Source organism: Talpa occidentalis, unplaced genomic scaffold (genome assembly GCF_014898055.3).
Source record: "Talpa occidentalis isolate TD23 unplaced genomic scaffold, MPIMG_talOcc4v2.1, whole genome shotgun sequence".
NCBI classification, from domain to species: domain Eukaryota; kingdom Metazoa; phylum Chordata; class Mammalia; order Eulipotyphla; family Talpidae; genus Talpa; species Talpa occidentalis.
Window position 1 is genome coordinate 150,569,717 of NW_026555331.1, and position 14,255 is coordinate 150,583,971.

The following is a 14,255-nucleotide window of genomic DNA, read 5'->3' on the forward strand; positions in this document are numbered from 1 at the left end:
AGGTGGCACAGAGGGTAACATAGGGGCCAGTAGTTTGGACACAGTGGACATTGGGGGACACGCAGGGAGTGCCCTCCTCTGGGGGTGACCAGCAGTTGGCCAATTTGGGCAGACATGACTCAGAGGAACTGAGATCCCATGCGGGGAGCCGGAGAAGGCGATGAATTAGCCCAGGCACTCAGCGTGTAACTCAAGATGGGTTTGGCCATAAGTAGCAAGGCAGGAGCCTATTGACTGGAAACAGAAGAAATAAAGGGAAATCTGTCCTCTTAAATGTGTCCTGATTATGAAAAGAAGGGTCATAAAACCTGAGGCCAGGGGGCCACCCTGGTGGCGCAAGGGGTTAAGCATCAGCACTATGAAGCAGTCCCCAGCTACTGCAGCACGTGTGCGCAGAAGACCTCTCCTGTCTCCCCGCTGCTCCCCTCAGCAGTGTGTTTCAGTCAATCTGCCTGTTCTGCTCCCCACTCTGTCTCTGGTGACTCCTCTCACCCCCTGCACCTCTAGCCTGCACCCCAGCTCTTGTATGCATAAATAAATATTTAAAAAAAATCAAAACCCAAAGCCAGGTAACCACACAGGTAGAGGTAATGTAATTGCAGCTTCAAACCTCAGGAACTGAATGCCCAGGATTTAAGGAGACCACAGAGTGAGGAGGCCCACTGAGAAAGTGCCTTTTCCAATGCCTGTTTTTTGCTAAAATGCGAAGGAGGGAGTTGCGAGAATTTCTGTGCTGATGCCACCGCCTGGTTCTGGCAACATTCCTTTGTTATTCTTCACTGTTTTCTGTGTATTAGGCTTATATTTCCCAATCTGTGATATAAATCCTGGATTTTGAAGCGCCCTGATTTTTAAAGATAATTGGTTGTAAAATCCCTCCATCTTATTTTTACACCAGAGATACGTTGAACTGGCATGTCTCATGTCCACGCGGGTGTCCTGGTGTCTTTTCACCTTGCACATTCCCGTCATTGTCCCCACAGGGTCATTCCCCCTCAGCCACGATTCTCTCAGGTGTGTGTGGGCCACAGCCACTTGGTCTCTGTCTGCCAAGAATCTCCTGTTTTCTAGATTGAATTCGTGCAGAATTCTTACAGCAAGTCTGCCTTCCTGATTGACTGAAATTGTGTGAAAATAAAACTCAAGGCCCATCTGCTCCTCTAGTTTTCGTCCAAGATTCCCTGGAAGGGAAGTACGGTGGAGACCAAATATTTGCCATCACTGTGTGGCCGTAGTTTTGGAAGAAATCCCAGTATGGGAAAATAAAATACTAAATTATTTCAAATGTTATTCTCTCTCTCTCTCTCTCTCTCTCTCTCTCTCTCTCTCTCTCTCTCTCTCTCTCTCTCTCTCTCTCTCTCCTCTATAAAATCCCTACCTTTCCCCAGGGGTTTGCCTGATTTCCTTATATTTAATGTCTGCAGACTATTGAGACACATGTCCTAGCACAAACAGCAAGCTGAGTCTTTGGAATTTTCCATGTGTAATAACCTCAGTTATAGTTGGAATAAACATGCATCCACCATCGGAGTCGACACCCTGGCAGGATGGGTGCACCCATGGAGCCCCTTAGCAACTACCTCGGGGTAATTTCAGACCCGTCATGGACTCCTGATCTTTCTTACACTATTTCCTTTTTCTAGAATGTTCTTAACTCTCTTTCTAGCCATCTCTAGTCCCTCAATTCTTCAATCTTACTCATTTACACAACCTGATACCATAAGTGATCATTCATCGTTCTTCTTCCTGCCTAAGTGGAGGATTTGTGATACCAGAGCAGAGGTTGGAAAACCTTTAGTGAAAGGTCAGATAGTAAATAGTTTAGCTTTGGAGACCATTTGGCCTCTTTGGTGATGTTCCGCCGCTGTGTGAAAGCAACTATAGGCACAATGTTAATGACTGAGCACGGTTGTATACCAATAAAACTTTATTGACAACAGCGAGCAGTGGGCCGGACTGGGTTTATAGGACACCATCTGTGAGCGCCCAGATTTGACATTGATGGAGGGTTTGAGAGCCGACTTCCTCATTTCAGCTGTGAGTCATCTGTGTTACTGGGGTCAGCATTACATTTCAAGGACGAATTCACAACTGACCAGTTCTTCACCTAAACGACAGTCCTGCATTTTAAAGCTGTTACTTTCAGTACTTCATTATATTCTATTGCATATTGAATCACAAATGGGTACTATTCTCTTGCTGTTTCATGTTCAATCACCTTCTGTGTATCCTGCTATAATTGTCACTCATGGGGGGAATGAGTTATAGGGAATTTTTATTCCCCAAAGTTGTTAGAACAATACAAAGCATAGAGTAAGGTGACAAGCAGTTATTAACATCTTCCAGGAGACTATACTATACATGAGCATTTTCCTTACTTAATGATATGGTTATGGAATATATCTCAATTTAGAACATAAAATTGCCAATGCCTAAATTCTCAAAATAATTCTATGCTCCCTTTAAAAAAAAATCATCTCTCCTATTCTCTTCTCTTTACTGGTTCAAATTTATTCTAATATTGCTATTCTGAATTATATGAATTCTAATGTGGAAAGTTTAAAATTTGGTATGAAGATGACCAATTTGTCACAGAAGTCAAATTTTTAAAATGTAATTTGAAGGAACAATCTTCAGATTTTGTAAATGCCATGTTTAAGTTCTAAACTTCAGTTAGCGGATGGATTATTTAATCAATTATTCATCAACTTTATTTGAATTACTTTCAATGTAACATTGAATGTTTACTTTGAAAATAATGCACCTTTCATTATAATTACCCTACTTGAGCAGATTTAGACTAGGGCAGGTTTTCCCAGCACAATCCTCATAATTTCTAACCAGGCTCACCCCATAGGCCCACAGAGGTCACCCTGGTTAAGAGGCTTTCCTTAATAAAGCAGCAAGGGAAAACCAATAGCTCCCCCTTACCCCACCCACCCTCTCAAGTCTGCCTATGTTCATCTCTGGTGTATCTCTGCAGCATTTACCAGGACCTCACATTTGAAGGATGCCTTTTAGGATTTTAGCCTGTTTCTTTCCATTAAAACACAAGTTCCATGAAGACAGACCATAATTGTCCATTTCATCCGCACGCCCTGGGCTTGGCAGAGTGTTGATGACCATGCATATTTGAATGAATGAAATAACAATGAATGAATAGTAAAACATCCTCAATGTGGAAAATTATAAGCAACTGTTATTCCAGTTAAATGCAGAACATACATCCAACAGTCTAAGAAGTTACACTCAAGAGTCTGAATGAGGAGATGAGGATTTTTCATTTGTGTTCAGTAGCAGCTAAACTGAACAGTGAATTTCTAAGCAATTAATGTGGAATCCTTCACTCCAGGTCCTCGATTTATGAACTGATACTTTGAAATGAAGGTTGTGTTCATCTTATCATTCTTTGACACTTAACTTTCTGGGGAATCTATTCACGCACACAGTCTCTCTTTCCCAGAGACACTTGCAGCATAACTAAGAAAACCAAGTCACCGAACAATGTTTGGGGGATAGATTTGTTCATTCTAACTTCAGATTTGTACACACCGACGGGAAGAGATCATGAATATTAATCTTTCCCTGGTGTCATCAGGGACCTCATTCCACTTGAGTGACTTTTCACGGGAACTAACTCATGCTTGCTCTTGCTAAAACCTTTGTTTGTTGATGTTGTGATAGAGACCTTTCTAGAACATGCACTGCACTTCTCTCTCTTCAAAGAGAGCATGTACACCCATCCACCGTTGAGTGACCACCTCTCTGAAAGGAGGTGTTGTACCATGTTGTAATTCCGCCTTGTGCCCTGGGCCTCTGGGGCTTGTCAGGCTTAGCTGTTTGTTTGTTTTTTTTTTTTTTTCCTATTCTTACTTTTATTCATTCTCCAAGTGCTTTCAGAGCGCACCAAGTACGAGGTGCTCTTCAAATCACTGGAGAGTAGCAAACTCTCAAAAACTTTATCCCCATTGAGTTTCCAGTCTAGTGGGAAACAAAGGCAACCAAACAAATAAATGAGGTGGCTGTAGATGCTATGGAGGAAAATAACGCAGAGCGTAGGTACAGAATGGTGGCAGGAATGCGCTCTTACTGCCTTGTGGGCTAGGAAATGCTGGCTGCATCAGCGAAAGTGACCTTGAACAGAGCCTGGGATGGGTGAGGGGGGAGCTGTGATGGGGATGGGGTAGCAACTTCTAAGGCACACAGCAGGAACAAGCGTGTAATTGAAGGAAGAGGGAGGGGACTTTGGTGCCTGGACATAATGGACAAGGATGCTGAAGATGGGGTCCGTGCAGTAACCACTGTTGGCCACTAAAGGGCGTTGGGCTTTCTTTGCGTGACAGCGTAGGAGGTCCTGAGTATTTGAGCACAGGGTCTGCTTTCACTTTGAAAGCTGTCCTAAGTTGCTGTGTGCAGAAGGGCTATAGGAGAGAAGAGAGGAATCAGGAAGACTACAGAGTGTTTCACAACGTGATGTCCGGTGGCTTCTTGGACCAGTTGGCATGAGAAGGTGGAATTTGGAAGATGCCTGCAGAGAAGGTAGTCCTGACACAATTCTCCCAGGGCAAGAGTGACCGAGGAGAGTTGGGAGTTGAGTTCCTGGGCACTTTAACATTGAGACACTAGGACAATAAGAAAGATCTGCCAGAGGGTGCAAAGAGCAAGCCAGTAGTGACTGCAAGGATCACCTGGATCCAGTGCAGGTGGTTGGTCTGGCACTGGTGAGCTGTTCTGGCTGGTGGCTCATCAGATTGTGATCAATCCATGTTCTTATTTACTGACACTTATTTCTAAGTCTCTTGGCTTTGCAGGGTTCCTCCTGGCCCTGCCTCCTCCAATCTCAATGCTTCTAATCAATGTTTCTGTATAAATCTTTATCCCCAAACTGCAGATAGACCTGTACAGATCCAGGGGATGCCAAATTCCAAAGCTTGTTGAATAAACAACCTCAATTTTAGTTATGATTCTTAATTGAGATCTGAGTTGAGGCTGCTGTGGTTGTCATGAACTTGGAAAATCAGGGGTTTGTTTAACTGTCCCTGTGATTTATTAGAATGACTGTAGTTGAGTTGCTTAAAGTCTGGTCATTTACTCAATGTGGTGTCACACATTTAAAAATGTGTACTAGATTTGTTCCTTATTTTAGCAAAATCAACTTAAAGATATCAATCATCATTTCAAGATTTTTAATGACTGTCTCATTTCTTTTCAGAAAAATGTGATGAACCACTGGTATCTGCCCTCCCTCACTCAGCTTTCAGCAGCTCATCCTCGATGTCTGGGAGTTATTCTCCGGGCTATGCAAAGATCAACAAGCGAGGGGGTAAGGAACACTTATTTTCTTTGTCAACAGATGTGCTAAATAGGGACGATTTATATTTACACTGTATTTCTAAAATACATCCTATTGCAAATAACTTTTACCAAACACCCCAAATTATTCTTCCTACTTCTACTAATAGACCCATATATACTGCAGAGCTATTTTGTATCCCCTAATCAAAAATGATGTAGGGAAACTGGGCCAGGAAGTTAGAGGTTGTAAATCAAAGAGGAGGAATTTTTGGAGTTGCAAGTGATAATGTATTCAAAATAACAAAGATTCTGAGTTATGAAAATTCTTGTTAATCAAAAAATCATCTAGAAGTTAAAAGGAATTGGCTGCAACTGTGTACAATGCATAAAATGAATAATTTATATTCTCTGCATTTTCCTCTTTTTATTGATATACAAACTAAGTTTCTGTTGAAAATGCAGGATGAAAAAAAAAGTAACCTTATACAATTTCTCCCCTAGTCTCAGAATATAGCTTTGTTGTTAAAGCTGGGTAAAAAGCACTTACACATTTGCAAGTAAAATTTGAATTTTGGCCTAGAAAGTTGAGTTATAAATTAGTGAATGGTAATTTCAAAGTAAGGAACAGTTCACAGAGAGTAAAAGAAGGTGATTATGGACAGAAATGTTAAACTTTGCTTCAAAGGAACACTAATACAAAGACTGATGAGTAGCAACTTGAAAAGAATAGAAAAAATGTCGGGATAAATTTTATGACAAAAAATCAACTAGGAAGATAATTTTTACTCATTAAGACAGGAAATACTAAACTCAAATTACAGCCAATTGGGGGGTGGATGAATGTAAAGTCAGGAAATTATGGAGAAAGGGAGGAAAGGAGGCAGGGAGGGAAGATCATGACCAAAGGTGAAGGCAAACAAAGAGAACAGGAGAAAATCTAAGGCCAGGAGAAACACTAAAGAGAAAGAAAAATGAAAAGAGGAGAAACAGGAGGAAATTATATCAGAAAAGAGAGAAAAATGTGTGGCTATCAGAGAGGTTTAAAAAGACCAAAAGGAGAAAATAGGTAGACTATTGAATATACAGAAAACTCCATACACAGATTCACAGAAGTTTTAAAAGACTTAAATGTGGACTAGGCTTTTTGAAGAAGACACACAGTCAAAGATAAAGGGATATGCATTTTAAAATATCTACAAGTGTTTATTTAAAAGTAGTATTAATTACTGCTTTATTTATAATCTAATATTCATCAGGATGTAGGCAGTGGAGGGTTGATGAGTTATTGCAAATTGTCAAAAACTGTGCTTAAAGATGTCAGAGTAATGGGAATTTTAATTCATTCCTTTTCCTTATATGTCATTGAAGAGAAAATAAAAAAAAAATGGATATTGGTAGAAATACACAAAACAAGGAACTGACTAAATCCAAATAGTAATCGTGCTGCAAACCTACCAAATACCAGGATATATACATCAAAATCTAAAAGAAAAAAAGAGAAAACACTTACCTCCCCAGATGTCAAGAGGATGCAACATCCTTTAGAAGGTCTATGAGATTTCCAGCAATTTTAATGAGAGGAAGCAGGGTCACAAAGTGTTTCTTTAGAAAGTTTTGTGGGAAATATGACTGATGTATTTTATACCTAGTGAGGATGGACCAGTCAGTTTATAGCAAGTGTAAAACTTCTTTGGGAATACAGATGATACAATGTAGCCAGCTATGAGGTGTGTGCAAACAGAGAATAAAGACACCATGGATAAGTGCCTGGTGCTGACCCATGAATCCTTTTACATATAAGGTCATCACCAAACAATAACTTATGGATGCATCTTATCGCTGCAAAATGTGAAAGTACCAAGTTACGAGAATTACGCAGGTAGGTTCCCCACCCCCTTCTCTCCTGCCCCACAAACTTTCAGAACAGGATGCTACTAGATACTGTGCAAGTTTACTTTGTCCTTGATATTTTCAGGCTTTAATATCTCATAGGAAGCAGCATCAATAATTTTGTTGTTATCTTCTAAATTGTTACATTAAAGTATTTTTTTTTGTTTTAAAATAATGCAAGATGCCACTTTAACTTATTTGAGTGACTTGTTTATTTACTGCTCCTCTATGTAAGGTACAAGATGTGAAATAGAACTTCTAAAATGTCAGATTATGTTTTTTAACCTGGGTAGTGGATTTGAGAAATGTCTGTTTTTTTTATGGTTTCTTTGTCAGTTATCAAGTCTTTATCTACATCTACACATAGATTCAGAGATCAAGGTCTCATGCATTTCCAAAATGAAAGTCGTTTCAAAAGCAAAAGACTGTAAAACAAAAGTTACGGTTTCTTAGCTGTTTAGCCAGCAGTTTCTCTCTCTTTGACTATTTATCTGATGCATTGTCAGGAATGGGGTGAAATCAGGGGAGTAACTGTTGGAAGAAAGCATTATCTACACTCTATTTAGAGGTTTACACTTGCCTGTGGCCATTTATCAACATTTGCTACGTGGGGAGCTGTGGTGACTTACTTTTTGGTTACCAAAAACATTTCTTTGCTTAGAATGGTATCTCTCTATAATTTCATATAATCCCCTTTTCCTGTCCCTTTCATATGTGTGTGTGTTTGTTTGGGACACAGTGGACTCTTGCTCCATTCTTTGTGCTGCCTTGTCTCTGCACATACATATTGGACATCCGTGTGCAGGGTCAGACTTCAACCTCATTGATGACATCAGTGTACAAGGTTAGCATTCACCCACGTTGATGACATCACCCACGTGGATCGGGTGTCAAGCATCAGAGAGGAGGGAGTGTTAGTTCTCCTAGAAAAAATACCCACATTATTTTCTTATTTTTTAAAAGATTTATTTATTTATGCATACAATAACTGGGGTGCAGGCCAGAGGTGTGGTGATGAGAGCATTGACCAGAGACAGAGTGGGGAACAGAACAGGCAGACTGACCGAAATCTACTGCTGAGGGGAGCAGCAGGCGAGACAGGAGAGGTCTGCTGTGCCATGTGGGTAGCTCCCTGGCCGGGGATTGAACTTTTGCTGCAGTGACTGAGGCTAGCTTCATAGTGCTGAGACTTAACCCCTTGTACCACCAGGAAGGCCCTCGACATTATTATAATAAAAAACAGAGTTTTTTTTTTTTTATTCTGTTGTAGGGTTCATTTGCAAATCCTCTTGACAGAGGAGTCTTATTGGCCAAAATCCATGCTAATGTATAAATGGTAGTGACTTGCATTGATGAACAGCACAATTTTTTAATGCAGAACATTATTATATATCTTAAAAATAGATAAATGCAACAGAGAACTCCAAACATGATTAAAGATAATGTAAGGAAAGCAGGGATGCTGGAGATAGATTTTCTTGCTTCCCTATGGCAAGAGTCAACTTATGCATATGGCATGTAGGCACGTGACTGGGGGAGGGTCAGATAAAATGCAGAAGGCTGAAAGGATGTAACTGACTAATTATGCAAATATCAAAAAGGAGAGCAAATTCAGCTGAACATTATGTTGACACACATTGGCTTCAAGTTTGTATCATTTATTTAAATGATATTCCTCCAATGCATTTTGGAGACACAGAACCTCTGAATACATTGAATAGCAGAGACTAAGTGCAGAGCTACGTGGAGATGACAGGTTGACACACATTTATAAAGCTGAATATAATTTTTGGGTCTGCACAGGGAGAATCCATCTGCTCCAACCTTGATGTTGGAGACCAGGGTTGTGATGAAGCTGGGAGAAATAGGAGATTTAAATAAAAAACATCCACTTGTAGTCCCACACTGTCTTAGGGAGCCTAGCTGTAAATTTTTTATGTGTTTGTTTTTGGAACATTACCCACCTCCTGAGATCAGTATTCTGGATTTATCTTCACATACTGAATGCATGGGAGGATCCCTGGTCTTGTGTCATTCTGAGTCAAAAGAAATGAGATGGATTACTCTTTCCAGAGGGTAGCACAGATATTAAACCTTGGAGAGTAGTGCAGAAGGTATTCAGTGCCTCACAATTACACAGTATTTTACTGATTCTAAAGTGCTTTATATCTGTCGTAAATGTCGCTTGATCTTCACAGCTGTGTTAGATTAGAGATGCCAATCATTTCTTCTGTCAAGCTGTCAACCTTCCTCCTCAGATGCCTTTTGTAGAGACATTTCTCTTTCTACTTCCCCAAAGGGACACTTGTTCAACTCCATATCATCTTAGTCTGGTAACCACCAGTGATTAGCGAGAACCCGTGACCTCAGCTGATACCATCAGACCCTTTTATGAGTATGTGACATGGATTTGGGGGCCGTGAGGACTACTGGGAAGCCACAGTGGGCCACATGTAAATATGACAGGGGAATGAAGCAGGGGCTGATGAGGAAGTGGAGGCAGGACACGGGGGTGTCCCCCAGAGGGTGGGTGAAGCTGCTGGTCTTGTCCCTTATCTCATTTAGGGCCTGGCACCATTGTGCCATGTCCTCTGTCTGCATGTCTGCTTGAGTCTATGCAACTGACCCTCCTGCCTGCGCTCACTGAAATCAATTTGCCTTCCTAGTTGTAAAGAACTCCTGATTTTAAAATGTTTTAACATCTCCATTTTATTGGCCCAAATAATAAATGGAAAAAACCCAAAAAGATATTGACTGAGACTCTACACTTCAGATTTGAAAGTCACAGCGTGAGGGAACAATATTACATGAGAGAAAGCCACAACTTTGGCTCCAACACACACTCTTCATGCTTGGGTGGTGCCATATGAAGCCAGGTCAGTGCCTTGGGTGAATCAGCCCAAAGACAGAACTTCAAGGGGCTGGGAGGCTTGAGTCAAGTTTGATGACTGCTCATAGCCAGGCAGCCCCATCATGTGACATCAGGGAATTTTACATAATGTAAATCATGGATATTTTTTTTCTTTCTCCACCCTGTGACATTTTCTTTTATTTTGAAAATCTTTCAACACTTGCTGCTCTTGGGGAGACAATGTTTAGGCTTGCTTCTTGGGACTCCCCCATTGTAGGAGTTTGTCATCTTCTCAATTACACCAAAGGGCGGGAGGCAGGTGTCACAGTTACAACCTTGTCACTCATCCTGTCTCCCTTCCAGCAGGAAGAGCAGATTGCATTCAGGCCATGTAATCGGTGTTCACTTTTGGGGGAAATATGTGTGCAACAGACTTCTGCAAGACTTTGGGACTAGATCTCTTAATGTCCATACTTGTAGCTTAAAAAGAACTGTGGTCTTTACCTTCCCTTAGATGGGATCACAGAAGCTAATAATTGCTTCTTTGCCTGGATGCTCTGGCTGGGTCAAATCTTTGCCTTTATCGTGTTGTACTTCCTGCTGGCCACAGGGAAGCTGTAGTAATTAGCCTAATACCAACCTCTTCTCTGGTTCACGCTTCCCTACTGACACCCTTTGCGCTACCCCTTGCAGACGCCTTGCTGGCTCAGCAAATAACCGTACCTCCTGTGCTCTTCTAAAGTCTCATATTGCTGCTCCTGGAAGGCAGACCTTCTCCGCTTCCTTGCATCCTCAAGTCTTTTGCCCTGAGTTACCTTTGGAAAGCACCTCCTTTTCCTCTGCTCTGTTTGTTCTCATCCTTTTCACTTCAATATTAAAAGGGCTTAATAAGCCCAGGATCGTTGCCCGCATGCTAACAATTGGGGAAGGCTTCATGACGCTTCCATCAGCACATGGTCCTGTTTTGTGCCAGGAATCCCTCTGCCCGTGCTTTCTCATGCTTGCTCGTCCCTGGTCCATTCTCCTGTCCTACAGCCCCTGCACCTGGCAGCCAGTATCTGCCAGATCAGATTGAATTCTTTGCCTTGATGAGAAAGCTCTTCCTTTCGGCCATCACATCAAGGACTAGACGACACAGTTAAGTGTTAAGTCTCCAATGGTGACCTTCTGTCCCTGTAGGCAGATTCCATCCCCCTCTTTCTCATCTCCTGCCTCTCCATTTGCTCAGTGTTTCTCTTAATTTTCTCCTTTCCCCACTCCCTGGTGATTCATGACTACTTTAGTAAGAATTAATTGGTTGATGTGCTACTTCTCTTATCTGCCCATTAAGAGTTGATCCTTGAGAGCAAATACAAAGCCAGCGAGCTGACACTTGTATGTAGCATTTCAGGATATTTGACATTCTTGTGAGGATTAGTTATACTTTTTCATCTTTGAATTACTCTCCTGAAAACACCTGCTGATTTTTGCCAACTCTGATGCAGTGCTGAGCAGTGGAAAGAGAATGACTTGTCTTCATGCATGACTGGGTTCCAATATGGAATCAACCAAGGATGAGGATGGCATCAGTCAATGTTTTCAACTTTCTGCATCTTGATTTCCTCATTGCTATAGTTACTGTATCATTTGTCATCCAACCCCTAAAACATTTGACAGTGAAAGGGTTGGTTCTGTTAATAATTATAGGAGGATAAACCTGGAGGTATAGCTTCATATTTATATTTTAAAATTAAATTAGTTCTATAATTTAGCAGAACTTTTGTGAAAATCCAATGAAATAATATGTACAAACTGTTCTACATTTAACTATTTTCTTTCAATTAAACTCAGCCTCTAAAAATAACACTGCAGGGGCCTCCCGGTTGGCGCAGCGGTTGAGCGCTGGGTTGCGAAGCTGCCCACGGCCTCTGCGGTGCTGGTTCGATCCCCGGCTGCTCCCCGGCCACCGGAGGAGGGTCCCACATGGCGCGCGGACCTCTCCTGCCGCCCGCTGCTCCCCTCAGCGGTGTACTTCGGTCCTTCTGCCTGCTCTGCTCCCCGCTCTGGCTCTGGTGAATTCTCTCACCCTCCCACGCTTCTGACTGTACCCAGTGATTGTATAAATAAATGAATACAAATAAATAAATAAATAAATCTTAAAAAAAAAAAAATAAAAATAACACTGCAGACACCGATTTGTAAACAAAGATTAAATAAAATACCTTTGTCATAAAAACAACACTTTTCTAAAAACAGTTGTGAGAATTTGCCAATGTCTGTGTATGCTCCTTGTCATCATGTAAGATAAAAATGATGATAAAATAATTGAAAGTAATAAACTACATTTAAAAGGATGATTTGGCATAATTGGACTCCTACTTACATTAACTTCAACATTCACCACATTTTTCACCCCCAACTCTTTTTGACATGAAAATCTGTCAGTGAATTTTAAACATCATTTTGTACTTGTTATCCGAATTTCATTTGAATTAGAGCTTATGGTATCCAATCTAATACTTATTCATTAACTTTATGATCCTTGGAAAACCTAAAAAGATGTGTTCTGGACATTAAGGACATTAAAAAGTGTCATCCTGCCCCCAACTTATAAATTCTATTTTTGAAAGTATATACTTTTCTATTTTTATAATGATATACTTTAAATGATTTCTCTAAAGTCTCAGTATTTACCTTTCAGCTAAATGAGAGTTACCATCTAACTAACCTTATATATTTAAATCTATTCTTTTTACTTTAATTCTCAAATGTAAGCAAAAAGATTCTCTCACTGGTGGTTTAAAAAATTGTGTGAGCAATGCATGATACATTTGTATCATTGATCCTTGTTAAAAATGATAGAACGTTGGAAGCATATTCACTAGAAATTGACCCATAAATTTGTTTAGACAGGTCTTTGTAATTTGCAAATAACACTGCTGTGCATCACATAATGCTGGAAATGTCATACCTTCTTTTGTGTTCTACATAGACATCAATGCAGGGCTTTGAGTGTTTCCAGGGACACTGTCTCCTAAGGTGTGTGACATCAGTCTGTGCTGTGACCCCCTCTTATGCATGCATGTCCATCGGCAAGCCACCTGTCCAGCTGCCGTGTTCTGCAGTCCCCTTCAGGACTGACAGAGAGGGCTGCTTTATCAAGGACATCTTTAAGTTCAGCAAAATACACTTTCACCATGGGAGATGCTTCCAGAAAATTTGTCCAAGTGCTACCTATCAAGGGTCTTAAATGGGGTTAGTTTAATAAGCTTTGAAGTACAGTTGTGTGTAAGCATTTTCCCATGGTTTCATTATACAGTGTTTCTAAAAATGCTACTTTTAAAATCTCTTTGACAAAAATATGTTGAACGATGCTTGTGGTTTAGCAGAATGAGCTAGATTTATTGGAGAAAGAGAATTTTTAGCTTTGGGGTCTATAAGATGAATTTTTAGATGATTATTTTTATGAAGTTGCCATTTTTCTATGTTTACAGCAAATATCTTGCTATATCGTCATGCTTTCAGTGACTATCAGCATTTGCCACTAAGAAAATTATAAGTGGGATTAGAATCAGCACTGTTATGTTAACCATTGCTAGCATCTTTAAAATGCTTCTGGGGAATTAATTTTCTTACACTCTCCTTAGATCCCATTATTAATGCCTGATTATTTAAGAGAATGGAGAAATCATGGATAGTCAATTAAGATATTTGTAATATATCTGTGTAATAGATGGTTGTACTTTTACTTGATACAGAATATCCCATACAATGTCATTGGGTCCTTACCCTATAAAGCTTAGGACATTTGGGGTGGGATAATGTCACATCTGAGCAAGCAAAAGAATAACATTATTAATTATTAATATTAAATTATTAATATTAAATTTTGAGAAGATGCACAAAATAAATATATCTTTGTAGTTCTGTTGATGCAGAGTTTGAGGAACTAGATATCCCTTTTACCCTTGGGCAGACATTAGGCCAATTCCCTTTTTTAAATCCCCGATTGTGACTTTTGTAATGAGAAACTTTCATAAGATGATCTTATAGAACTGTTCTCTCTAAAAACCTTCATCTCAATCATAATTCCTTGGTCTAGATCAAGACTCTATAGTGATAGATTCTTAGTGGATTGGGGTACTACTTCAGTGCAGACATTATTTCCTATTATAAAACTTTAAAGATAGCCAGAATATCTGGGAGAAAATACTTTTCAAATGAAACTTTCACAAGTTCA

At 40.2% G+C, this 14,255-nt stretch overlaps 1 protein-coding gene across 1 annotated transcript in view; it reads left to right on the forward strand.

The window, feature by feature from the left end:
* The first annotated feature begins 4,357 nt into the window (after positions 1-4,357).
* Positions 4,358-14,255, forward strand: part of CNTNAP2 (contactin associated protein 2) — a 1,162,155-nt gene continuing 1,152,257 nt past the window's right edge. Inside the window, exons 1-2 of the mRNA XM_037515219.2 lie at positions 4,358-4,539; positions 5,213-5,323. Coding sequence (XP_037371116.2) covers positions 4,503-4,539; positions 5,213-5,323 — 148 coding nt within the window. The 5' untranslated portion in view covers positions 4,358-4,502. The remainder of the gene's footprint in view (positions 4,540-5,212; positions 5,324-14,255) is intronic.